Below are 26,968 nucleotides of genomic sequence, written 5' to 3' on the forward strand. Positions count from 1 at the left end.
TCATGTTGGCTACATCCATTATTTTATAATAGTCTAGCAGCTAGTGTTAGAGTTAGCTTCACCCTCTTTTTCAAATGGTCACTTCTGGCTCCAAATATCCAATATGGCGACAGCCAAAATGCCAAACTTGGGGCTTCAAATGGGAGACCACAAAGCAATGGATGAGGTCACGTTGGCTACATGCATTATCTTAAACACTCTTGCAGCTGGTGTTAGAGTTAGCTCCACCCTCTTGTTCAAATATTGTCAATTCTGGCTCCAAAAATCCAAGATGGCGAAAGCCAAGATGCCATACAACGGGCTTCAAAACCAGAGTCCACAAACCAATGGGTGATGTCACATTGGCTACATCCATTATTTTATATAGTCTAGCAGCTAGTGTTAGAGTTAGCTTCACCCTCTTGTTCAAATATGGTCAATTCTGGCTCCAACAATCCAAGATGGCGACAGCCAAGATGCCATACAATGGGCTTCAAACCGGAGTCCACAAACCAATGGGTGATGTCACGTTGGCTACATTTATTACTCTATACAGTCTATGGTACATATACATAAGTGCCCATATATTCACACATTTGCAAGTACACTAAATAAAACAAAGGTATCCCAGGTTAGATAAATCCCCTGATCAAGGTGGAGGCAATGTCTTTTGACTTGTATGTCTATGTTCAAGTAGCTTATGTCTTTGTGCCAGCTAGCTGGGCATGGTTTCTTGTATGTGATTCAGTTTAATGACATACATTTTCTTCCACAAAAGAATTTGAAAGAACTTTCTATTTAAGATTTAAGGGCTCCCTACCTGCTCTGCACGCTGGGTCTGTTCGTGGTTCTCCAGGAAGGTGCCCTCTAGAGCCGTTCCAACAATGGTCAGACCTTTACCCGCCTTCAGCTGGTTGGTCAGAGAGAGCAGACGAGGCTGCTCCACGTTCTGCTCTGCGTCTGTGCTGACCAGCGTCAGCAGCTGGGGCCTGAAGAGAGGGGAGAGCAGAAGAGAGAGAAAGTGAAAACACAGGGCAGAAAAAAGTTGAGGGAAAGAAATGCAGGGCAGGGACAGCAATGGAGAATCAAATGAAGGTGTGGCGGAAGAAATGTGGGCAGAGTTAAAGTCCTAGTTGGGAAGGAGAGAGAAAAAAGACAGCATAAAAGGTTGATGTGTTAATATGAATTCACAAACACAGCTCTGATGAAGAGAATCACATTAACTGAGAGAGGATGGCTCAACATGTACAGACATGATGTTAATTAGAACCATTTTAAAATAACACAAGTGTGACTTTGCCCCTGTGCATCATACCTCCAGTTCTTGGTGTGCGGCGGACCTTCCTCCAGGCGCATGAGAGCGTAACGTGCAGCACTCAGAGACAGACCTCGTATCCCGTCACCCCACTCTTTCTCCGCACTGTGACACACACACGAACGCCAAAAAATATTAGTCAATCAGAACATGAACAATAGTTTTGCAGCTTCGTTCTAAATCTAAAAAGTGACAGTGATACAGTCAGCACGTTGAAACAAATCTACTTTTAGAAGACGGTTTGACATAATGCAGTGTGATTAAGGATTAGGCATCACTGGTAAATGTCAAGTTGATATGATGTCACTCACCACAGGGAATCACAGCACTTAAATGCTCAGTGTGCACGGCTCAGTGCAACTCTTTTATAAGTATGGATGGATTACTGAGCGACTGCGCAGGGGTCAGAGGAGCCAGAGCCACTGTTTAAAGTGACTGATCAGTTCTTTTTTAAGGGAAAGTTTGCCTTTATGTGGATGTCTAATCAGTGTCGATGATAAATGTAGTCGACTGAAGCAATAAATTCCTTGGTGCTTGCTGTACTGACCGAGCTTGCAGGTAAAAAAGGCGAGGAAGAACTAATTTCAGCTTGGATTTGGCCTCTGGGTGGTCAGGGGGCATGTGCCACATGCCGCTTAAAAACAGGACTTCCTTGTTCCCTTTGCTTGTATTGCAAACTAGCTACATTTCAAATATGAGTTTAGAGGATGTTATAGACGAGGTTTCACTAAACAATGTTTTGGCTGACTCAGATATTCGGCCATATTTCCTCGAGCCAGAGTATACGACCGAAGAAATAAAGTGCAGAGAAGCCGGGCTGCAGCTACAGAAGATGATATAGCCGGCAGGGACTCTCCAGAACCTGGTGCCATGAGCAAACAGCAACTGGTGGTGCCTTTGCTCAAATTGCCCTCGGATGCCAACAGAAACTGAATCATTCTGCTGCAGTGAATCTCAGAGTGGGCAGTTTCTGTTGGATGGTTGTCTTGAGGTTGGCCAACGCCGACCTCGAAGGAGCCTGAGTGTGCGTTACTATCCTTATTTGGACAGAGGTGTGCTGGAGGCTTTCTTCAGGATCCCGAAAATAAACTGGAAAAAACAAGCGAGACCAGCACGGCTGAGAGGGCACATGACCACTAAGTGAGTATTTTTGTTTGCCTGGGTGCAGACCTTTGAATCCGCCCACTCCACTTACTTAGAGTTGACTGATTTTGGTCTGGCATCGTGACATGAAACACCAATTTCAGTTGAAATAAAAAACAACCAATGAGTGCCTCAGAGGGACTAAAAAATAACCACTTAGTGCCATGGGTGGTACTAACAGCGCTGCCATGCTGTTTTCAAGCGTCGTCAAGCCACGTACCACAACGAGCGGGCTGATCCACGCACAGCTGAAGTGAGTGTTTTTCCATCACAGAGCAGGGCAGGTAAAAGAAGTTCACCTGCTGGAGGTGAGCTGTTCGCAGAGGTGCAGTAAGAGCCTGCTGTCTGCAGCTCTCACTGTGGCTGGTTCTGCTTTTACTCTTCCTCCCTGTGGTGTAGTTTTTTGAAGAAAAGCCGCTAACAAAGTTAAGCTAATTTGGTGATAAACACATTCAATATCCTGTAGATCCTTCAGAATATATCCCCTGTTATTTGTTATTAAAAGCTTTTATGGTGAAGCAGCAAAATAAGGTAATGTTGGGTTTTCATTAGCAGTAACTTAGCACGACTCTCACAAAGCCGAGAGCAAACATGAAACGGTAAAATGAAGCAGATGCTGTGATGGCTACGCAATACGACAATCGGTTAAAATGGACGCAATGTCAGACTGAAGATGGAAATGCAGTGGAACAAATTCTGTCCCATATCAGGCAATATTTTTGTCACCTAACGATATTTTTTGGCCAACAAAGTAATAGCTATGGGCTACGGTGGCGATACACGAGTATTGGAAGGTTTTGGGCGTCACACACAAGCTCACGTGCAATGCATCCTGGTACATGTAGGCACTGCCAACACAGCTCCAAGAGCAGGAGAACCCAGTTTTCTCGGTCAGTATAGCAGGCACTGAGGAATGTATTGTGTCAGTTAACTACATTTACCATCAACACTGATTAGACATCTACATTAAAGGTGGCTAGGTCTCACCTTAATACTTACTATCTATAAAATACAGTAAAATAAATAATGATATTTAAATTAGAACAACAACATTGCCTTACTTTATGAAAACAGAACCTTCATCACAGCTTTTTTTTTTGCTGTTTTCTATGTTATTTGTATAGTGTGCTGTAGTTGTTCGTATAATATCTGTGCAGAGGAGTGTCAGTGTGTATCTGCTGTGGCAGGAAGCCTTAGACTCAGGTCAGAGAGCGTTGCTTTATCTCTAAGGTGAACTAAATGCAGAAATTCAGGTGCAGTTTTTGAACCAACAGCAGCTCTGGTTCACTTGGAAAATGTCATAGAAATAGATGCAAAGTGACAAATTAAGCAGCCGTAGTTTTTGAGCTATCATCTGCAAAACATCCCTGATAGAGGCACAAAAGGATACAGCCTTTGTAGTCTCATTGAGTCTGGGGGTATGGCTCCTATGTCAGAGATGTTGGGGGCGTTTTACATGCCCATGATGATAAGGAGAACGTGACTTGTAACAGATGGTATCTACATGTTTCACATCATGAGCACTCTTTCATAACAGAAAATGACAGAAGTCCCAACAAACAGTGGAACAAAAACCAAAAACACCCCCTTCACTTTAAACCCTGAAACAATAAATATTGATGTAATATTGAAGAGCAGAGAACTATTCAAATACAGCACACACACAGACACACACATTCAACACACTTTCCAGCAAAACTCAGAGGCAGCCAGCAAATCCAATCTCTCCTGGGGTTGCGATCCACTCACCCTGCGAACTCGATATACTTGTAGATAGAGCCGGCAATAACCATGGCGACGATGGCGTAGTACCAGGAGCAGAGGAACATGAGAGTGAGACACAAGCTCATCCCCAGGAATGACAGCGCCCTGCAGTGATGGATGGCGAGACACATTTAAAATTGATTTATAAATACACAACACTTGAGCTGCCATTTGTCGCAGTGGCTGCCGAACTGACCAATGGTAGAACTTGAAGCGGGGTCTCCAGTTTGGAGTCCTCAGCAGCGTCTGCAGAGCACAGGCCAAGTTCACAAACATGTAGCACATCAGGAAAAACCTGCAGGACACACACAAACACAGAAACTCGATTAAAACCTTAAAATTCACAGCTCCTCTTATGTCTCGTGACATAATAGAGTGATTTCACCCTGATTGCAGCCCATTGAGTATGTTATCTTAATAGCTGTCACATTCCCTGGTATTTATACGTATTACTGGAGCAGAAAAGCAGCCTGCCCTTTTGTGCGATGAGCTAAATCCTGAGCCCATAAAATTTGGCATTTGCATCGTTTAAGGAATAGCAGGGGGAACTGGCTGCTCTGAAATCTCCCACTGTTGGTTTTTCAAAAATGGCAGTAAATTAGAGAGTTCAGTTCTCACATGGAGAGGATGGGAGCCACTGCATCCAGGGAAGCGATGAGGATGCCGCTCTCGCAGATACAAGCTGTCAGCAGGAGGGACCATGTGGGTTCTCCATTGGCCTTTCCGTGGCCAAAGATCTGTGGGGACAACACAGAAACATGATAACACCAGTGTTGTTGTCAGAGTGTGTCTGCTTGGAGTGCTGTTTGTCCCAGTTTGTAAAATCATTAGAGAGGAAATGAACAGTGTAAATAAATAGGAAGACTGACCCGAAGGGCGGGCACGATGCCGTCCTTGGCGATGGCCTGCATGAGACGAGGAGCTCCCGTCAGACTCTGCAGCCCGGCCCCGCAGGTGGAGAAGAAGGAGCCGATCACGATCACCCATGGTGACGGCCAAGCCAACGTGCCGATCACCAAATTCCCGTGGACTCCCTCTCCGAATCTGAAGGAGATGAGAAAAGATCGCTTGCCATTTCAAACCACATGACATTGTTTTTTCAAATTGTATGATTGATAGTAAGCATGTTGCTTTTCTTCGGCTAACCAAAAATGGACTTACTTGTCCTGGAGGACCACACCCTCGATGCAGGCACCAAACAGAATCACACTGGACATGTCTGAGCAGTTCAGATCAGGAAAGTAAAGGCATTTCATAGACAGGTGTCATGTTTTTAAAATGGTAGGCATTTGTTTAGCCAGCATGAATGCTCCTTAGAAGACACCTGTTTGTGATTGACGAAACCTAATTATAAAAATCATAAACCAATCCCTTTGACAACGCACTTAATAATATGATAAACCAATCAACTGCATTTGCTGAAAACAGACATTGCATCAATCGATTTTGTTTAGGATAATATCTCAGAGATCAGTGACACTGTAACTAATATCCTTCTGCTTTATTAACTCGCAATTGCATAGGCAGCTCACTGATGCGATTAGACGTCCTAATCGAATTTGTTGAGACCCCTGAGCCGATTACTCCGAGATGCATGGAAGACATTCAAGATGGCTGCTTCAGAGTTCCTGTAATCACATCTGTACATGTGTAGCAGCCAAATAATGTTTCACAGGCCACTTTTTTAAATGCTCAGTCATCTTTTGTGTCAGCATCTTTTACATGTCTTGAATAATTTTACAGAAGAAATTCAATATTAGATAAAATACACAATGCAGTTCTTTCACTAATAAAGAGTTGTCCTCTCCTATAAACGATACAGACAATCAGAAAGACAATGCAATACCCCGAGTCAAAATCCAACTGGTATTGTTGCAGTTATGCAGGTTAGCAACAGATTAATCTACAACTTTGTGTTTTATCTTCTCATGCAGATGTGTCCGGTCCCCCTCCTGATCAGATGGATTTCCAGCCAATCTCAGACGGTTCAGGCTGATTACAGCTGTTTAATATGGGGCGGGCTTCAGACGATGACTAACAACTAACAACGCTGGGGACACTAAAATGCGCACAAACCTAGCTCAGTAAAGAGCATGTTTTTGAAAACAACCAAAATGACTACAGCTGATTTAAAACTTTCTGTTGAAGCTCTGTTTTTAAATTCTCCTGGCAACAACAGCAACACACACCATCACAGCTCATCTCTGCACACTCTCATCTGTTTACATCTGTCCATCACTCAACATTATGTCACATGTGTTGTTGCTGTGGTTGGTTTTCAGTCTCTCCGATTGCATTCAGAGGCATTTCGATCTACGGCTGTAGATAACAACCCTTGGAAATCAAAGATGAACTGAGAGGTTCCAGACTAATTTGCATTTGCAATTTGGTCTGACAGTGTCAGGCAAGCAGTTATGGCCTTTCACAGTTTAAAAAGTTGACCTTTAATTATGGTGCTCCCTGCAGGTCAGTGTGTTTTTGTTGCAGCAGAGCAAAGCACCATCATCGCTTCAAGTCCTGTCAACACTGGACCAGTGGTGTCTGACATTGCACTGAGCTTAAAATAAAATGTGAGTGGATATCAGGCTGGAATACTTGTAAAACTTTTAGATGTCTCGTATAAACAAGGTCATAATTAGGATCTGTGTGACATTAACAATCCTGGGGAGTACATCTGACTTATGGTGTTCTTTCTGGACTCATCAGTAGGTTATAATACATAATACATAATCCTCCAATTTTTCTGTGCAGTGACTCCTGTTATCCTGCAGGGGGCAGTATGAGAGGATACAGACTAAAGAGGTGGTGGTGATGGCTGCAATGGTCCCAACGGGGATTGACTTCTGGGCATCTCGCAGATCTCCGGAGCGGTTGGAGCCAGCCATGATCCCTGAGCAGATAGTCGGGAAGCAGACATTAACAAGGTCAGAGTTTTACACACTTACAGACACAGGGTGGAATGAAGGAGTATGATCAAGAAGAAGATAAGAAATAAAGCTTTTCACCTGTCACAGAGGGGAAATAGATGCCGACTAGCAATGTGAAGAAGCTGGTGATGTCGGCCAACACGTAGCGGTTTGAGCTGGTCAGAGGGTCGTCCTGGTCTTCCACTGACTCCATTTTTTTTCTGGCAATCAGATCCCCCTTCTCATAGTAGTTCCCAAATAGGTTCTCTGGACAGGTGAGAGGGAGGGAGGAATAGAGTCGCAAGGGTGGAGTGAATGTTTTGTGTAAACCAGGTTTAAAAAAGGATAGAAACGTATTCATAGATTAGAGATATGACTACCTGCTTTACTTTACCTCATGACTTCATCAGTGATATTTAGATTTTCCAGTTAGGAAGCTCTTACGTTTGTGTTACCATAAACAAGCCAAAAAAAGCATTACAGAAATTATTTTGCAGAGATTTGGACATTAGGCTCCAAAAGGCTGTAAGGATTACTGTAAATTTATTATGTTGATCTGTTCTCTAGACACAACATCTATCGCACACCCGTCTGTCCTGGAAGAGGGATCCCTCCTCAGTTGCTCTTCAGCTGTGAGGGTCCAAGGACAGGGGGATGTCGTGTGCTGCAAAGCCCCCTGAGGCAAACTGTGATTTGTGATATTGGGCATTATAAATAAAATTAAACTGAAAAGGCCTGGGCTTACATTTGAGCTCAAATGTGGTACATGTTGTCTCCCACCTAAACCTTGTGCTTGAACTGCAACTTTTACGACGAGCCCCCAGAGCACAAAAACATGGCATTCACATCACGAGTGTAACCACTGGTTAGGTTGATTACATCTTCATCTTCTGAACATACGAGAACACTAAAAAGTTTTCACCCCAATGGAGGTTTTCATGATTTATTGTTTTACAGCATCAAAGAATCAAAGTAGGTTTAACATGGCTTGTTGGTTTTAGAAGTCTCTGACGAACTGTGACATTTAAGAGCCTTTCTGTTAAAATAATAAGACATAAAAACTTCTAAGGGGGGTACATACTTTTATATAGGCACTATATTAACAATGGGCTCTGATTTTCAACACAGGGCTTCCTGTTAGCCCTGTAACAACTGCTAGAGAGAAATGAGGTTAAGCTAGCCCTGGGCTCTCTGTAGCCTCGGGTTTCAGGTAGCCCTGGGCTGACAAATGGAAGTGCTGCTGCAGTCGGGGTGTGTTACTTTCTTCTGCTTTAACTTCATCATTTTCTACATTTCCTAGAAAGATTTTCAGATTCTTTGTATGGCATGATACATATTTATATATCATCTCATGCATACAATACAATTGAACCCACTTTAGCAAAGTCAGTGTATGTATGTGGTCAGCACAAACTATATCAGAGAAAATTCTGCAGCCACTTACACTGGAGATATTATGTATCCACATTTGATGGCAAATGTTTGTACATCAGAAAATCACTCACACACAGTCATAACCTGTTTTAAGACGACCTTTGCACATCAGTACAGGAGAAACCGCAGACACCACCACACTATCAGTGACTCAGCAACATATTAAGACAGGAGACAGAGAGACATTTTGTGTACTGTACACAGAAGTGTGTGCATCTGTGTGCTCACTATATGAAATTGATTTAAAGCGGATGAACCAACCTGCCAGGATTCCACTGGTGACCCCTGGGATGCCCTGGATCTCAGACACATTGTTGGCTGTGAAGTATTTGTCGCAGGTAGCATTGAGGAAAGGTGAGTCACAGAACATGCGCCACAGCTGGGTGGTGACTGTCCCATTAGCTGTCTCAAGGGTCTTGGCACACACATCGAAGGCCTTCCACACCAACGTGCGGTTACCCAAGAGACACACTCTGGAGAAAAGAAAAGCATTAGCATTTAGTTTGGACTTCCTGTATAACACATTGATAACAATAACAACAATCTAAAATCACAAAATGAGTGCCACATTGTGCCTGCACCTTTAGGGCTCCTCGATTATGACAAAAATCATCATCACAGTTATTTTGGTCAATATTGAGATAACAGTTAAGATTTCTCATCAGCCTTGAAAAGGTTATGCATTTATTGAACTTAAAAAAAGTGGATTTTCTTAAACTTAAAAAATAATAAAACTAAAACAAAGACCGAAACACGCCACAGCCTGACAGCGAGGGGTGAAAGCACACCTTTGTGAGAGGAAAGGGGTGTGTTGGATTTATAACACGAAAAAGTGAGAGCGTCATTGCAAAACAGAATGCGGCACAATAATTATTTTATCTCAGTTATCTTGTTTTCAATTAATTGTTGGAAGCCCAATCTTATTTGAAAATATAATTTGATCAATTGACCAGCCCTACACAGTTTCATCTGATTCCTTTCAATTTGACTAATTTGATCACCTATTTTAATTTAATTAATTTTTAATTTTAATTTTATATAATTTATTAATCCCCAAGGGGGAAATTCAGTTACGGTCCAACAGAAAAAAACAACTAAAAAACTAAACTAAAATCATTTAAATAGCAAAAAATAAACTTAGATACAATAAAATAAAATAAAATAATAAAATAAAATGAAATCACAAAATAAAATAAATGTCATTTGTTCTAAGCTTTATACTTCAACCTCAAATAACAATATTCTCCACAGAATGATTTAGTGATTTTTTGCAGGGTTTAAAAGTGAACAGATATGTTAACCATAACTGGTGATTCATCGGCAACTTAATGACTATACTTTAGTGTGAAGCAAGTTCAGCTCCGTTTTAAGCAAGCGACAGCCTCCAAGGCTTAAAAATGAAGTCAGCGTCAAAGTGCCAGACCTGCAGTTCCTCTAATGGCCACTTGAGGCTGGCTCCAAAAATGAGTCAATCCTCATAGACTTACATGTTAAAATGTCCAACTTTACAGCAGAAATAAACATGTTTGCAAATGATACAAAAAACGTTTTTGTCTCTATAGCTACTTTGAACATTCATGACAATTGTACAGGTGGTGAATTTTTTATATGACTATCCCATTTAAATTTTATTAATACTTAAAGTTATGCATATTTAAAAGCATGGCCACTGAATGACAGGCTGTCTGTGAGGCATTACCACAGTCTGGGAGTCATATTCACCCCAAATTCTAAGATGGCGACAGTTGAAATGCCAAACTCGAGGCTTCAAACCTGGAGTCCACAAATGAATGGATGACGTCACGATGGTTACATCAATTATTTTAATACAGTGTATGGTTTTAATCCACACGTCTAGAAGTCGAGTAGAGTTATTGGCACATGAGGGAAAAACATCTGAACAAACAGAAACACGTCTAAGCAGGCAGCGTATTTCAGTAAAAACAAAAACAATACTTAAGTCAATTCCAAGCTTTCAAATCAACGCAGGTGTTCTCTATCATCCAATCAATGTTGTGACATGTTGTTACAAACCTAGCGTGTGTTGTGTGCTGGGTGTGTATTAAATGTGTCCAGGTGTGTTTCTCTGCTCGGCTGTCAGAGTTATGATTTGTGTCTGAGCTTATATTCTGTCGCTGCTTACGGGAAAACAGGAGGTTCGACGGCGGTCTTGATGACCCCGGCGTAGACGGCCAGGATGGAGAGAATGACGCAGGCCAGAAACACCAAGGCCAGCTTGTTGACGTACTTCACGCCGACAAACACCACCGTGGCCATGGAGGTCAGCAGGATGGTCCCGTACACTCGCATGTTGTTCAGCAGGGCGGCCTCTGCCTCGGCACCCTCCAGACCCTCCAGGGGAAAGATGGCCGCTTTGGGCACTATGTAGATCTGAAATAAAGGGATAACATTATTATTCCCCCTGCTCTCTATATATCCAGGGACATCACACCTGCAATTTCCTCATAAAAGTTCTATACAATCTCACTGCTGCTCAAGGGCATCTTGGTGGTAGTTGTTTAGGGAGTGTTACTCATCCACTTTCCCATCTCACTTTCCCCCAGCCTGTCTGGGGATTTAAACTGGCACATTTCAGGTCACAAGCCTGCTCCTCCAGCTCGCTGTTTACTGCTGGATTTAATAAATTTCACCCAGGGTGGAAAAAAAGGACGAAATATAATAAAAGAGAGGTGAGAAAAGCACGAGGTGAGTAAGGAGGACAACTCTGTGAAGTGTGAAAACATGTGATGCTCACATTAACAGTCCTTCACTGGAGCTCGGAGCAGCATAATACTGCCCTGCTATTTCAATCCAGCTTAATTAAAGAACTCAAGCATGGTATTAATTTTCAAAATTAACTGCCATTATTACACTTTTACTACGGGTCAATCTAAGAATAGTCCCATCATATATAAAACGGTAAACCCCTAATTAGCCCATCAGTATCTGTCATCAGCTTTAGATGATTCATGCCGGAGCTGTTACATAAGCATGGGAATTTCTCTCTTTTTTTTTTTATAATTATCTGGTTTCCACCCAAAACACTTGAATCACCATGTGAGAGGAAATAAAACTGAACAAGGAAAGAATATAAAATTGAAACGAGCAGGGAAGTCGGGGCTCATTTCGGTCATTTGGCTGGAGAGGGTGATCTGATGCTAAGAACAGCATTATCACTAGGCAAACAAATCTCCTGCTTCACTGTGAACTGTTCATGCTTCCTAAAATAGCAGCATCAGTTTGTGTTCTTGGCTCGGGTGGAAGGATGAAACATATTCAAATCAGCCTTCTCCAGATCCGCTCCTTACAATTCTGCAGGGATTGTTATTTTACAATGGAAAATAAGCCAGCTTTGACCCAGAAGACAGAATTAACCTCCAGGCATGATCAAACTCTGCATATCCATTAGAGGCATCCACAAGGAGAAGAACGGAAGAACAAAATAAATAAATAAATAAATAAAACACACACTGGTATGTTGATAACAGTGGACCAAAGTGATGAGAGCTGTTTCAAGGAATTGTCTTGTTACTCCGCCAGTGTCTTGATCGCTCGCTAATGCAGTATTTGCATAATTACCCAATAGTCCGTGCAGCATGGGGGACTGCAGTGGAGGGAGTGGAGAATAAAAGGCAGAGGAGGAGGAGGTGGAGGAGGAGGAGGACGAGGAGGAGAGGAATGAAGATCGAGATGAAAGATCCCTGCATTTCATCAACTGATCAGAATTCACGTTGAAGAACACACAGCCCGAGAAAAAATAGCTTCAAAGGGCTTTGTGGAGGAAAATAAACTGAAGGAGAACTCTGTTTTCAACAAGGCACACAGTGGCACATAGTGATGCACTGCTAGCTTTCTTTTTTTTATTGGGAGCACAGGTTTTTTTTTTCCCCACATTTGCCAATTCATTAATTTCACTGCGCTGACAGTGTCAGAGTCCACAGCAATCAAGCTGCACTACACTGTGCTGTCAAGGATTACAGCGACGTCAAAAACCCTTCTTGGATTATATTTTCTGCTTGAACAGACTCTGATAAGAACCAACTAAAGACACAGTGAAACAAAAAATACATTTTACAAGTTCTAACCCTGCGTCTTTGTGTCTGCTGTTCAGTTATCGCTTGATTTAAATATATGTAATCATTGAATATCTTTATGTTCTCATGTTGAGAGAGAAGATTCCACTCTCATGTTTACTGTCATATATATATGAAGCTACTTCCATCATAATCTGGGCTCACAGGATGTGAAATATGTGTATGAGCTTGTCATGTCCAAATTTTTTTTAGACAGTTACTGTGTTCAAAATCCCTGTTGCTACTTGAATCTAGTCTCACATAGCCGGACCTGTCTTCAAATTTTGTCCTCGTGCTGCGTGTGAAACAGCAACAACCACCAAGTTAGACATCTATGCCCTAAAATGTCTTGTAATATCAAATGTGGTACTTCCTATTATGGGGATTCAGCCATTTTAATGCCAGAGCTCGCCTCCCCACGTGCAAATGGTCCACCGAACAAATACCCTCCCAGCACCACTTTGCAAGGTCATCATTGCTGCATCCTGGTCTTAGTGCCACCCAGGACAACAGTGATTGGTTCTAAGAAATGCAAACAACCCAGAGCTTTTAGGGCAGAATAAGGAAGGGTTCAGCTGGACCTTTCTTAAGCGTTAGCTCGGTGCAGGACAGGCCTGGCTATATGAGACTACCCCTGACATGTTGGTTAGCTTAGCTTAGCATAAAGGCTAAAAAAAAGAGAGAAACATAGCTTAGCTCTGTCAATAGGTAAGAAAATCCACCTACAGGCACCTCTAAAGCTCACTAATTACTAGGGCTTAGCAAAATATCGATAGTAGGTTAAAATGATGATATGAAAATGATGATATCCTCTTAGATTTTGGATATTGTAATATTGTAAGTGTCGTCTTTTCCTGGTTTTGAAGGCAGCAGTACAGTAAAGTGGTGTCATTTTCTCTTAACGCACTGTTCTATCTGTTCCGGCACACATTAATGCTGATTAATTACCAAAAATGTCATTTTGTAAAGTCAGTCAACCCTACAATATCACTGCAATATCAATATTGAGGTATTTGTTCAAAGATATCATGCTATTTATTTATTTTCTCTTTATGACTCAGCCCTCCTGATTCACATGTTAAAATATTGTTTGTTGAGCCCATGTCCAGATTTTTTAACATACTAACCGGATGAAGCGTCATATTGAATGTGCAGATACAAAGAGTAGTCTCAATCTTCTCCATTAACTCAGTGAGAGAGTGCACGTCAGATTATTTGTTGAAGTGAACTGCTCCAAGAGACAACTACTGCAGCTTTCATGTCAACTGAAAACGACATCAATAGGACTGATATGTCAGTCAGATGACGGCTAACATGAACAAACCGTCAGACTGATTAATGAAGCAGAAACAAAAATGGTAATTCAGTCTGACTATCAGAATATGCCTGGTCTTAATATAAATCTTTATATTAATGATACTTTTGCCTGGCTTAGGAAAAGAAAGCAAGATCCATCATTTTCTCATCAGACACCAGTGATTGGTTTTTAAATGTGTCTGCCTCTGCTGGTTCTGTTTGGCTCCTTGCCTCATATCATTGAACCGTTTCCAGTATTGGCACCAGTTTTGGACCGGAGCAACGTGGAACCAAATCTTTTATGTATCACCAACATAATTTAATCTAACGGGTCATATTCAATCATGGCAACTCTGCACTTGATGCTCAATGACATCACCTTCCTCTCGAGAGCAGCTTTTTGCGGACAGTGTTATCATTGTGACTAAATTGTCCAAGTATGATGTTGCAGAGTTTGCTGCGCAGAAGGAAAAGCAGTGATTTGAGTGGTCATCCTCCACTACCCTGGCAACGCTATCCCATCATTTTCCCTTTCACTCATTGTGGTCTGGCAACACCGTGGATGAATTGGCTTGAGATGGATGTCATTTCAAGTGTGCTGTACAAAAGAGGGTCTCCTTTACTTGCATCAACATGAGCCCACTCACTGGGCTGTCAGTGGTCTCTGCTTCTAATTTCTGGTTGGAGAAAACATGGCAGCTGTTCTGGAAGTGAATCAATTATTAACCAGATTCTCAGAATAAATCCGAGGTGAGAAACGGGCCAAAATCCTGCAGAGAAATGCTCCATTTCATTTCTACAATGCCTAAATTGAATATTTGTTATCAAGGTTGAGTCCCTTGATCATCCAAACGTTTGCTGACTGGTCCGACAGACTGGGCTGAATCAACCCTGCTCTGAACCACACACACACACACACACACACACACACACACACTTCTGTTTATCTCACCTCTCGTCTAAGCGATATCTCTCTGTTTACCTCTTGCCACAAAATCACTGAGTCACCACACCTGGTGGGCTCACGCTGTAAATATTATCAATGGCACAAGAATTTAACTCTTAAAAAAATTGTGGGATGACGAAGCAGACGCCCCGATGATGACAGAAACAGTAACAGGATGAGAGAGAGAGAGGAAGCGTCTCACCAGGAGGAGCTCGATGGCCCCCAGGATGTACATGGCTCCAGCGAAGGTGGTCCCCAGATAGAAACAGATCCCCACTGCTCCCCCAAATTCGGGGCCCAGCGAACGGGATATCATGTAGTAGGAGCCTCCAGCTGCACACAAACAAAACAGTCCATTTAAGTATGTATATGATTTAAACACAAGGGGTAAACTCTTTTAATGAGCAGCTGTGTGTATTCATAAATCTGTTTTTCACTACACGTACAAGTTAAATAGCGATTACTTGGATTTCAAAGTTACATTTTCTCTGCACATTACTTACTAATTGTTAATATTATTTACGTCGTCCAGCTGTTCTTGTCTTAGTTGGTTCATTTGCTCTTAATTCTAATTGCTTGATTTATTCTTAAGATTTAATTATTTTACTCATCATGGCTTTGAAATTATCATGACTTTTTATTGCCATTTTTTATCTAAGTTTCTTATTTGTGTTCTTGGTGCCTTTGATCCTTTCAACATTGTTTGCTCTGCTAAATTGTAAATGTACGGAGCCCCTAAAGTCCCAAAATGTGATAGCTTTTATTTTGTGCGTACAAAATAATTACTTGTGCACACAAGATAACAGTTATTATCTTGTGTGCACGAAATGAATAAATATCCCCTTTCAGGACTTTAGTGGCTCTGCAGTACCGAGATCTCTACTTTAATGGCTTTCCAAGTAAAAGAATATTGAAGAATATTGCGCTATTATGCCGCTTCACCATTCTTTATAAACGCTATGACTGCTGAATGGGGAGACAGAGTTGTTTGGCCTTTAAGCCAGCAGTGGAGGTCATAACAGGGCCAAAATGACCACTGAGTAAAAGGGACACCTGGCAGGATGGAATGGGTGTGACATTTTGACAACCTGTTATCTTTGCAACCCATTCCCATAAGATTTCAAAAGCAGCTGGGTGCAGTTAGCTCAAAGAGAAAGAACAGCGGCCGAAAATAACTTGGGAAAACAATGAGGTCCACGAGCTCCTTATTCTCCAAGCAGAGGACGAAATCAGCTGCCGTATAACAGGGACAGTAAATGATTGTTTTTGCTATTGTTATTGTTTAGAGAATGCTGCCAAGGTGTATGTTATATGACACACTTGAGACCGATGCTGTGGTGTTACATAGCACGCCATCAAACCTCTTCGTGTCCGTGATGTCGGCATGCTATCTAAGATCACACACACTGGAGCAGCATGTTGTTTGGTTCTGTGCAAAAATGCAAAGGCGGCATAAAGGAGGGACTTCATAGTGGTCCTGTAGCATGATCTTTGTGTAAAAAGCGCTGGAGAGAAACACATAAACTAGTTGAGTTCAAGTTTAATATTAGAGTACCACCAAAAAAATCACCAGTAAGGTTTTTTTTTTTTTTGCATTTTTTAATTCATCTTTTTTTTTTTTTTTTATTGACTGATGAAAATGCCCATCATGTTACCGGAGCTCAAAATAATGTCTCACAATTGTTGAGTCTGTACAACTATTAGCCAAAAAAAAAAGTAACTTTGCTTTATTTTCTTGATAACTAATTAAGTTATTCATTGATTGTCACACCTGGAATTTATTATTTTTTGTTATAGACTGACTAATTATCAAATAATATTCTCTATATTTTGTCACATTGCTTTCCAATAGTTGTAATCTGGCTTGTGCTGTTCCTGTGAACAATCTTTCTTTGTCTTTGTGTTTTACCACAGCATTTGTATTGTGCAAATAAATTAACTGAACATAAATAAATAGAACTTAATCAGCACTCTGCAGCAGCATTAAGGCTGGTACCAGTTATAACAGAGACAGTTATAATTGGCGTACACTTCCACACTTCTCCACAAGCCTGTAATTTGCTCTGACCCCTGCTGTATGCACACCAACTGGTAAGACGCAGGCCATCATTACTATGTAAACTCTACATTATAAAATATACAGCGTACATCGATGTGTCTGCGAACAGATACAAACACATACATTCAGTGTTACATTTCAGGCACTTGGCGGACGTTTTATTTTGTGTAAATAACGTTGTGCGACGAGAAGTGAAAGTGCACAAGATCCCAGACTAAAGCTTTTAATGTTTCTGGGGATATCAAGCTGCGCTGGGTGTAATGTGCCAAAAGCAATCAGTGAAAAGAGAATTTTAGAAGCGGACAGACTCAAACAGTGATGACTGTGTGGTGCCAGCGTCTGCTCACCCACCTGGCACTACTCCATTGGTAGCGATGGCACTCATCGAGATGGCAGTCAGCATGGTCTGCAAAGAGAGGGAGGGGAAACGACAGAGGAGCAGAGAGAAGAGAATGAAATCATTTTCACCAAATTCTGCATAAACTGTGAATATGGTGCAGAGTTGACTTACTCATCCTTTGAAGCTGCAGTAGCTTACTTTTACACATTTTTTTTCTTTTTGCCAATGACTAAAATGTCATTATATCTACATGGAACTACATAAAAATAGCCTGTGAAAAATATCATGTTCCTCCCCCCTCCACATAGAGCTTCTAAAAGCATTTGCTAGAATCTAGAACCGAGTAGCTGTCAATCATGTCAATCACTGAACTACATGAACTACGATCGAACTAGCGCTGATCAAATATGCATCAAGATTCTGTTACTGCATTGCCTATTTCTTGCCTATGTTTTCGTAAAACATATTTTAGTGTACTGTCTAGCTGTGAAATGAGAAAGTTTGTGACCTGGCCGCCATGTTGGAAACACTGCCTATTAGTCAGAGCAAACTTTCTCTTTTTTACAGCTAAACAGTACACTAAAATATGTCTCTGAAAACATTTTTATAAGTTTCCAAATGTAACTTTAATCCTTTAAAAAGTATTTGTTTCCTTTAATAACCTGTTTACTAAACCCGAATGTACAATATGAAAGAACTGGTTTCCATCTGTAGATGGAGCAATGTTTATAATCCATAAATCTTACCAATAAAAGATAAACAAGGAGTCACTTAGAGTCTACAGCTCTGCTAGCAACTCTGTGAGGCTGTAATTTGCATAGATTTAATAACAACTGGATCCCAAGATGGCACCTATTTATTCCAATGGAGATGCTCGCCGGCGAATAAACCAAAAACTTTTTCTAGCCTCCGGATTTACTTCCGCACTATGTGGCCCAAAGAATCTGCACAATAGTGTTTCTCCTGCTGGCTACGCGTGTGAGTTCCCACAGATTTTTAAATCACTTTGCTTGAGTAAAGTTTTACAAAAACAAAACGTCCAGGGATCAAACATTTAAATATAAAGAGTCATAATTGACCTTGTTTGCAGTTGGAGGTGTTGTGTCAACAGTTTTACAGACGTCTCTTTTACAATGGTGGTCTATGTGGAAAAAGCTTTTTGGGCCACAGGGTTTTTTTCTTGCTGCAGTACCTCGAGTGGCTGTGGGAAAAAATTAGCTGCAAAGCTAAGCTGCTTTCTTGGGGGCCTGGCTCTCTGGCATATTGGTGCCCTGAGCTTAATGCTAATTGCATTAAGCTAGCATGCTTACAATAACAATGTCAACATGCTAGCTAGTATAGTGTTTATCTAAGTTAGCTTATAGACTGGAAACAACTAGCCTGACTCTGTGCCACCTTAGTTTAGCTTGCTAGCATGCTAACATTTGCCAATTAGCACTAAAGACAAAGACATAAATATTGTACAAATCTTTGACGTGATGATGGAGCTACATAATTAAAGTTAGAACAATTCAACCTGATAAAAACATGAACATTTGTACTAAATTCCACGGCAATCCATCCAATAGTTGTTGAGGTATTTCAGTTAGCGGTGAACCAGCCTGCCGCTGAAAATCCATACACTGCTTTAATTTGATGTCATTCGTCATTTAGTAAAAGTCATTTCTACTTTTTTTGTCGGATAGCCACTTTTAAAAGTTAACTCTCCACGTTTGAATATCCTCCCAGTGATCATAACAGTGTCAGGCCTGTGGTGTATAACATCAACACAACCTGTGATCTAGTTTACGTGAGGACAACATCAGTTTACAGTGATGCTAAATGCTAAAGTTGACTGGTTGTTGATTAGATAAATCATAAAGCCACCGGGCCTGTCCACAGCTGTCAGAGCACATTCAGACAGTCAATGACAACTCTAATGTAACTCCGGTACTGAGTGCAAGCAAAAAAAAAAAAAAAACACTGGAAGAAATGTAAGTGCATGGTAGAATGGAGATCACAACACAAACAGCCTTCACTGCCCTGCAGAGAGAGGGAGAGAGGGAGAGAGACGCAGGCAGCGAGTGGAAGAACGGGCCAGGAAAAATACAAAATGACAAAGTGAGAAATAGAGAGAGAGATAGTGTGTGTGACAGTACAAAGACAGCATTAAGATTTCATCATTCTTTCAAACGCTATTGTTGAATTTCTGAGTGTCTTTTTACATTGTCTGCACATGAAAGGGAGCGATGGAGACAGAGAGAGAGGCATGAGGAGGAGATGTGAGAGCAGGCTGGTAAAAATCAGTGCCATCTCCTGAAACAGCTCCTACTCACTCTGTTGTTCTTTTTCACTTTTCACTGCTCTAATTATCTTGTTTTTACATTTTTTATTGTGCCATTATTTACTATTGCATTTATCCTTTAGATCATTGTTTCAGTGCTTTCAAATACAACTTTTTACAGTCCACAGTATTTTTTACACGACTATTATTCATTCAGCTTCGACCCAGTTCATGAAAGTGTTCACATGTTCACAAAAATATTGATGTATGCATTCAGTGTGACGTGGGTACAATTCTTTTTTTGCAGCAGCATCAACACAGTGGTGCAGAAGACAAACTGGCTGATTAAAATTTCATGATATCTACTGAAAGTTTGGCCATGAAAAATTCAAGGTAAAAGATGTCACGTTATGACGACAGAAAAAAAGGACCAAACTACTTTTGATCTTACAGCGTATGAATCAGAGCCTGACGCATTCATCCAATCATTTTAGCTCATCACAGATATATTGTTATGGCATAAGTTACAAGCAACTGCAGCACATAAATGCCAAATATAAGTTTGAGGTAATACTACTTATAATCATCAATCAATAAAATCATGTTTACACCACAGACTACTCTATTTTAATGTTGATTATGGTTAAAGATCTGCTCCAGACATATTTCAAAACATGGAGTAAGAATTTATGTTTGATGTGTATTTTCCATAAAAATGTTGAATTGCATTGTTAAAAAAAATAAAATCACATCTACTTCTCCCTCGTTAATAATCCAGAGGCGCAGAATATGCAAATATTTTCAATTTTAAAGTTTAACTGCTTGACACAAGATGACTCCTACTTCACTGAATGTCCATTCTCATATTTTGTGATAGGTTTAAGTCACTTCTTCTGAAGATCAATCACTGTACATAAAAATGGACAACATGTCTCCACTTCCTCCCACTGTACATAAATGAAGCCAAAATATCCCTGATATGACAGCAGCCATCTTGTGCTGGTGACGTCATTTGGAGCCAGAGTCTGCGCAGTAGCTATCTTTGCGGTATTGACTTTCTGCCTCTGATCAACGACAAGCGGCGCCTTAGATCCAGAGTTCACTGATTGGCGCACATAGCTCTTATCGGAAAAAACAAACACGTGAGCAAACATCAGCGTAATAAGAACTATCTAAAAGGACAGAAGCCATCTTTGGGACAAATTTATTTGACCTGTTCTTTGACCTTTGGTTTGGACCATGCCCCATCCCCTAACATGCAGGGGGCAGGGTCACCTATACTTCAGCCAGCCACTAGGGGGCGACTGAGATTTTTTTGACTTCACCTTAGGGAAACTGTCATGCCATCCATCTTTATTATACAGTCTATGTGTGAGATGCATTTTGGCCCAATGATCGACTTCAGGAGTAACTGTGATGTAATAAATCATGCTTGTAAGTGCATGTCTTAAAGTATGTCAGCACAGGAGCCTGAAAATAGTTTTTAGGGTCAAACTCAGCACACACTGTACAGTACATCACTCTGCACAGTGAAGCTCAAACATGCAAGTGCAATTGCAATAAGCAAAACGCAATTTTGGGTGTGAGTGGGACTTTAATTCCAGCACATTACATAAAGTTTCATAGACTACAATGTCATACATTTGAGTCCCTTTTTTTTTTTTTTTTAAGCTCAACGCTAACGCATTTTTGTTTTACTGTGAATGTTGCTTTAAGTTCTTCTTTGACAAATTTAGTTTTTACAATTCTTTTACATCCAAAAAGTTTGATTTTAAAACCACATACTGGCCAATAATTGTTATCACATTATTTAAATTCTCAAATACCAATATTACTTTTAACCGTCATTAATCCGGTATTGCTTTGGCTTTATGATGAATCAATGTTTTAATAGTTTTTATGTTTGATTTCCTCAGTGCTACACCCATAAATGTAATAATATCACAACAACTACCTTTATAAATCACAGTGAATCATTTCTTGTCTTTATTTCACATACAGTACACAAAGTATCCTGACAAACATCCATGATACTGTATCCTGTGGTCGTTGTGATGTTCTTGCTCTGCAGTCCTTAAAATGAAATCACAACATTTTCTACATTATTAAAGCTATTTTAATTTCTGTATCTTGGACCAGCAAGACTGAGGCTGGCAATGTAACAAAAGTCTGGTGAGTCCCAGCCGGTTATGTTGCACTATCATTGCGCCCATCTCTGAGAAGACTGTAATGTGGTTAGTGTCACCTGAGGGCCCTGTGGACTGACGATCAGGAGTGAAGAATGAGTGGGACTGTTCTCCTCTCTAATCTGGTCATAATGAGGCCACAAGCTCTTCTCCCACCACAGCAGATAAGACAGTAATTGTTTAAGTGTTTTATCTGATGCGGGCAGCAGCCACGCAGAGGTAGTGTGACGCATACTGAGTCACCGAGGCACCACACAACTGTACAGGACAGCCACCAATGGAATTAAATGATTTAGATGTACTGGTACAGTCAAACAGGGGCTCATGTACACTACAGATGATACTTGACTGTGGACCGCAGTACAAAACAATTTTGCTACATGTCGGTGTCTTCTACACTGAGCTTCAGCTGGTAAAGATGCTAATTCTTTGCCTGGGACACACTTTAGCCGCAGCCTTTTAGCACAATATAATTTCCAGAGCCATAAAGTGCACATTTAAATCCTCCTTATAGACTTCTCATTTCAAAATGAATCAAGTGGACACAGAGTTTTAAAGCAGCATTAAAGGAGCTGACGATAATTAGATAGCTATAAAGCTACAGGTGATTAAGTTTGCTAGTGACACGTTATTATCTTTGGTAGTCGGCAAGAAATTAGAGGCCTGCTTTTGTTTACTTCTGTGTGAAATCAAGGACCCATTGTGTAAAAATTATAAAGAACTCTGAGTTGTAAATCTGCCACTGTTATTATTGTATATGTGTGTGAGAGGAAAACTTGACAGGCATAGCAACAGTTACTAAGGAGGGCTATCCCTTTCTTTAGATAGATATGGATGGATTTTATTATCCTTTTTCTTTCCAGTATCCACCAGCACATTTTTTGTCTGGACCGTGACAAGCTCCAGACAGGATATGGCAGCAAGCATGACCTTTCCAAACCCAGTCGAGCATTTTGTCTCTGGTAAGAATGGTTATTTCACCTCCATCGTCTGGTTCATTCCCCTCTGGTCTGTCACTGTCTTGACATGCAGCCAGGAGATACGATTTATTTTTATTTTTGTGAAATTCTATTTGGTCACTTAGCGTTTAGTTTTAGCACTGTCCTACTTTTGTGCCGCACAGCACCTCTGGGCGCCACTGCAGACAGAGACATTAACAAGTGTCATCAATCAGCCGCTGTCACTAACGCAGAGCATCACTCTGACCGTCCTGCAAAGTTTGCACTGATCTCACTGACCTCTGTTTGCTGCACTTGTAAATTAGGTTGATGTGTAGATTAAATATCTAAAAATTAAATGATACTTTACCAAAAAAAAAAATCCCTCCAATTAATGAAGAATGTTTGCTGTTTTTGGATTCCTCACTCACAGTGGAGGCATGCAAGAAAGTTCTCTTTACAAATTAAAGGTAACACGGTGTGAGTAACTGATATACAGTACAAATGGTCATTTTGTGCCTTAAGTATTCCTTTAAGATCAACATTGTTCAGCAAATACTTTATCTGATGACTTCATGTCTGAATCTGCACCTGACTGGAGGACTGGCACTGGAGGTGGCAGTCTTCTGCTGTAGCGGGCAGCATGTGCAGCATCTTTTTTCCCACTGACCCAGAGCCTGTGGCCTGTTTAATTGTCCCACTTTCAGGCAGTGCAGGTAACCTAAAACTGCTATGGCTTGAGAGTGTCTCTGTTAGCGTAAACGCTGTACTCTGGTTTGCTAACATTATCCTTCTCTGTGAAGCCTGGAGTCAGCGCCTGCACCTCCAAACTCTCACACACGCTCTCTGGCCTCCAAGGGTGCCAGCAGAAAACGTCACATTATGCCGCCTCGCCATCTGTCTTGTTCATATGAGGTTCAACAGCAGACAGCTTACATATCAAACAAAAGGGACGGTTTCCTTCTAGGGCAGTGTGAATGCTAGCGAAACTTGAATAATTGCAAATCCGCCATGATTATGTCTGAGCCCACAGAATGCATTTGGCAAAGAAGCTAATTTTCGTTTTCAAGAAAAAGTCTGCAGATGTACCCGTGACGCTGACTGCAAAGGACACTTTAGGTCTGTTTCCTCCCAAAGCTACAGTCAAACTCTGGTTTGGCTTTTAATCGACCTCGGACTTGTGAGGAAATTGGTTTTGACAGGAACGGAGTTTCTGTGCTGCCCTGAGAGCGTGCTTCATTAGCACGCTTCATTACACAAATGCGGAATAGTTTTGTCAAGTACAACTTCATCAATTCACATACAATGGTACAGTAGAAGTCTATTTTCAGTGTGCTGTTTATCACTTGAAGTCCCCGTGGATGGTGCGCTGCAGAAGGCAAAAGTGTCAGGTGAAGGAGATGGAGGTAATTTTTACTTTCAGACTGACATCGGAGGGGATGGAGCCCAAGCACAAGAGGATGAGATGCAGCTGTGTGAGAGGGGAGGAGGAGGAGAGGTGGCAAAGCAGGACAAAAACTGGATGGTAGGTGAAAAGAGAGGAGAGGAAGCAAAAGAGAGAGAGGGGAAATAATGAGACAGTAAAATGAAAAAAAAAAAAAAAGCGTTGGAGAAATTGAGATGAGATGAGAGCAAAAAAATGAAAGGGATGAAGGGAGAAAAGCGTCCTTAGCATTTAAATGAGTCACGACAGAGGGCAGGCCACCCTTCCCCTCGCAGCATTTGGATTCAAGACCTGGAAGTAATGAGGAAGGCCAAACAACAGATGACTTTCCATCTAGAATATTAAACCTCATTTTATCTTGGTGACAAGCCTGCATTCATTATCTGGGCTAAAAATACACACGAGCAGCAGTGCATGTTTGAATATATCTGCTCAGAGAGCGCCGTCTACCATCATATGCCGACTTCTAAAATGGTTGTGTGTGTAATCCCACAGTTAATGGTATGTAATGTGTCAGAGCTGTTCCACACGGAGGCACATTCCTCACTCAATAATGACTCCCTGAACGTGCGCAGGCTCGTTAATGCTCTGTCAAAACGTTGCGTGACGGAAAAATAACGGTGTTGGACAGTTGCAGATACATCCCGCTGTGATTGAGCATCTAATGAAAAGTGCTCTGTCAGTGATATCCCATCATGCACTCATGTGAATAAAACATGGGGCCGCGCTGTATATTATCGAGCTTTACAGCATGCGCGTGATTCCTCCCCACTTCAGGTCCTGTGGATTTCACCGAAGGTGGGGATCTCTGCATACATGTTCTTACACGCACACACATACACACACACTCCTGCGGTGTGTTGCTGGCATCCCCTGGAGGGCTCGGTGGTTATGTGTTATGTAAGGAGCTCAGGAGGAGAGAGGTGGGGGTTTCTCACACACCGTTCACGCTCAGGCTTATCGCCCCGGGGCTCTGCAATGAGCTCGGTGTGACTGATAAGAAACGAGTGTGTGTGTGTGTGTGTGTGTGTGTGTGTGTGTGTGTGTGTGTGTGTGTGTAAGAAAGATAGAAACGGTGAGAAAAAAGGAGAGGGGAGCAGAAGTTAAATTCTCCCCAGTATATGACATGTAAAGAAATGTTAGTGTGTGTACAACCATGACACATTTAGTATAGTATCCGTGCGTGTGTGTGTGTGTGTGTGTGTGTGTGTGTGTGTGTGTGTTTGCATGACTTCCTGTCAAACTGAACCAGCTTTGATCTTGGAAGCTTTTTTTTTTTTTTTTTTTTTTTTACACCACACAATTTTTGATGCTATTTTTAGGATAAAACTGAGCGCCATTTTTTCCCAGAGGCTTCCACACAATATCTTGCCCTGTTTTAGAAAATAAATTTACAATTATATAAACACTGTATGAGAAACAATTAAAGTGGGATAAATATCTCATGACACAAACTCATTCATCACCAATGAAACACAATTAAAATATGATGCGCTAAGTACATTCAAAATCAGTTACTGCTCTAGATTGGCTCGCTGCGTCGTTGGTTTAATTACCAGCCATTTTACAGTTTGCATATCTATATTTGAGAATATATTTTCCCTAACAATTGCATGTTTATCAGCTTTCAGATGAGTACAACAATCAATATAAAAACACTGCTTTCCCCTCTGTATGCCGTTTCAAAGCTCTCTCCACTGTCACAGAGAAACATGATTGGGAAGCATATTGCCTGTGTGTCTGTGCAGGCAACTTTGCTATGGTTGGGATTTGAGGGGGTTGTTCTATAAATACACTCTGTGCTGGAGGAGAATCTAGGCTGCACAAACACACAGACATGCCAACATACAGTGCTGCCACAACGCACACTGCAAACCGAATGACACACAACTCTGACAGCTGATAGACCACGCAGCATGAATTAAACCACCTTGCACAATACCAAAATACAAGTTTTGTTGCACTATGCATTGAGAAGCTAAATTCAAATTGAATTTCTGAAAATGTAAAATGCATCCCCCTCCTTTTCTCCTGAACAGATAGGATGTTCGGTGAGGAGGCGCTTTATATGTTCCCTGACAATCAAATGCTTGAAACAAGTCAAACACAATCAGGTTGTTAACAGCCACTCAGATCACTGACAGCGGCGCTGACGATCCTGCGGGACAGTGTGTTTTGTAATTTGAGTCTCAAGGCCACGACTGGGTGTCAGACCAACACCAAAGTCACTCTGACACACGACAGCTCTGTGCCGCTGACATTAATGGGAACCAGGGAACGTCGTACTGTGTCATCATCCATTTTGTTCTTTTCACAGATTGAATGTGCAGCGTCTTTAAATACAACTGGAGTGTTGATGGAGTGGCTGCTTCCCTCTTTATCCATCTTATATGGTACAGTGTAATAGCTACCACCATGCGACTGCAGTTACAGCAACATTATGCGCCACCGGTGGACAGTAATAATCAAACTGGCTTAAATAAGATACAAGTTAAAACTTACTCCCCTGAAATGCAGCCTCAACAGGGCTTCATTGAGTTTAGAGTATGGTCAATACTACCACTTTTATTATTATTATTTCCATACTTGCCAACTCTCCCGATTCACGCGGGAGACTCCTGATTTTTAACCCTATCTCCCGTGATGCTCAGGTCAGTAATTTCTCCCGCTAATCTCCTGATTTTACAGTGAAGGAAACAAGTAATATTGTGGGAGATATTTGTCGCAGTATCTGGCAACCCTGGCCTGCCTGCGCATAGGAGGCAAGCCGGTGACGTGACTCAGTCACTCGCTGGAGGCAGTGATATGCCAAGTAGCGTTGATACTGCCAGAAAAAAAGAAGAAGAAGAAGAAGAAGAAGAAGAAGAAGAAGAAGTAGTAGT

General features: G+C 41.3%; 1 protein-coding gene across 5 annotated transcripts in view; it reads right to left on the minus strand.

Annotated features, from left to right (window-relative positions):
- Positions 1 to 26,968, minus strand: part of slc12a5a (solute carrier family 12 member 5a) — a 225,481-nt gene that overhangs the window by 14,538 nt on the left and 183,975 nt on the right. For all 5 annotated transcript variants that reach the window (XM_049591425.1, XM_049591443.1, XM_049591434.1 and 2 more), the window contains 13 exons: positions 17,267 to 17,321; positions 15,059 to 15,189; positions 10,685 to 10,932; positions 8,803 to 9,014; positions 7,207 to 7,374; positions 6,993 to 7,091; positions 5,363 to 5,420; positions 5,071 to 5,245; positions 4,820 to 4,938; positions 4,398 to 4,496; positions 4,187 to 4,306; positions 1,295 to 1,399; positions 800 to 968 (listed from right to left, as the gene is read on the minus strand). In XM_049591425.1, coding sequence (XP_049447382.1) covers positions 800 to 968; positions 1,295 to 1,399; positions 4,187 to 4,306; positions 4,398 to 4,496; positions 4,820 to 4,938; positions 5,071 to 5,245; positions 5,363 to 5,420; positions 6,993 to 7,091; positions 7,207 to 7,374; positions 8,803 to 9,014; positions 10,685 to 10,932; positions 15,059 to 15,189; positions 17,267 to 17,321 — 1,758 coding nt within the window. The remainder of the gene's footprint in view (positions 1 to 799; positions 969 to 1,294; positions 1,400 to 4,186; positions 4,307 to 4,397; positions 4,497 to 4,819; positions 4,939 to 5,070; positions 5,246 to 5,362; positions 5,421 to 6,992; positions 7,092 to 7,206; positions 7,375 to 8,802; positions 9,015 to 10,684; positions 10,933 to 15,058; positions 15,190 to 17,266; positions 17,322 to 26,968) is intronic.

This window comes from Epinephelus fuscoguttatus, linkage group LG1 (assembly GCF_011397635.1).
Source record: "Epinephelus fuscoguttatus linkage group LG1, E.fuscoguttatus.final_Chr_v1".
NCBI classification, from domain to species: Eukaryota; Metazoa; Chordata; class Actinopteri; order Perciformes; family Serranidae; genus Epinephelus; species Epinephelus fuscoguttatus.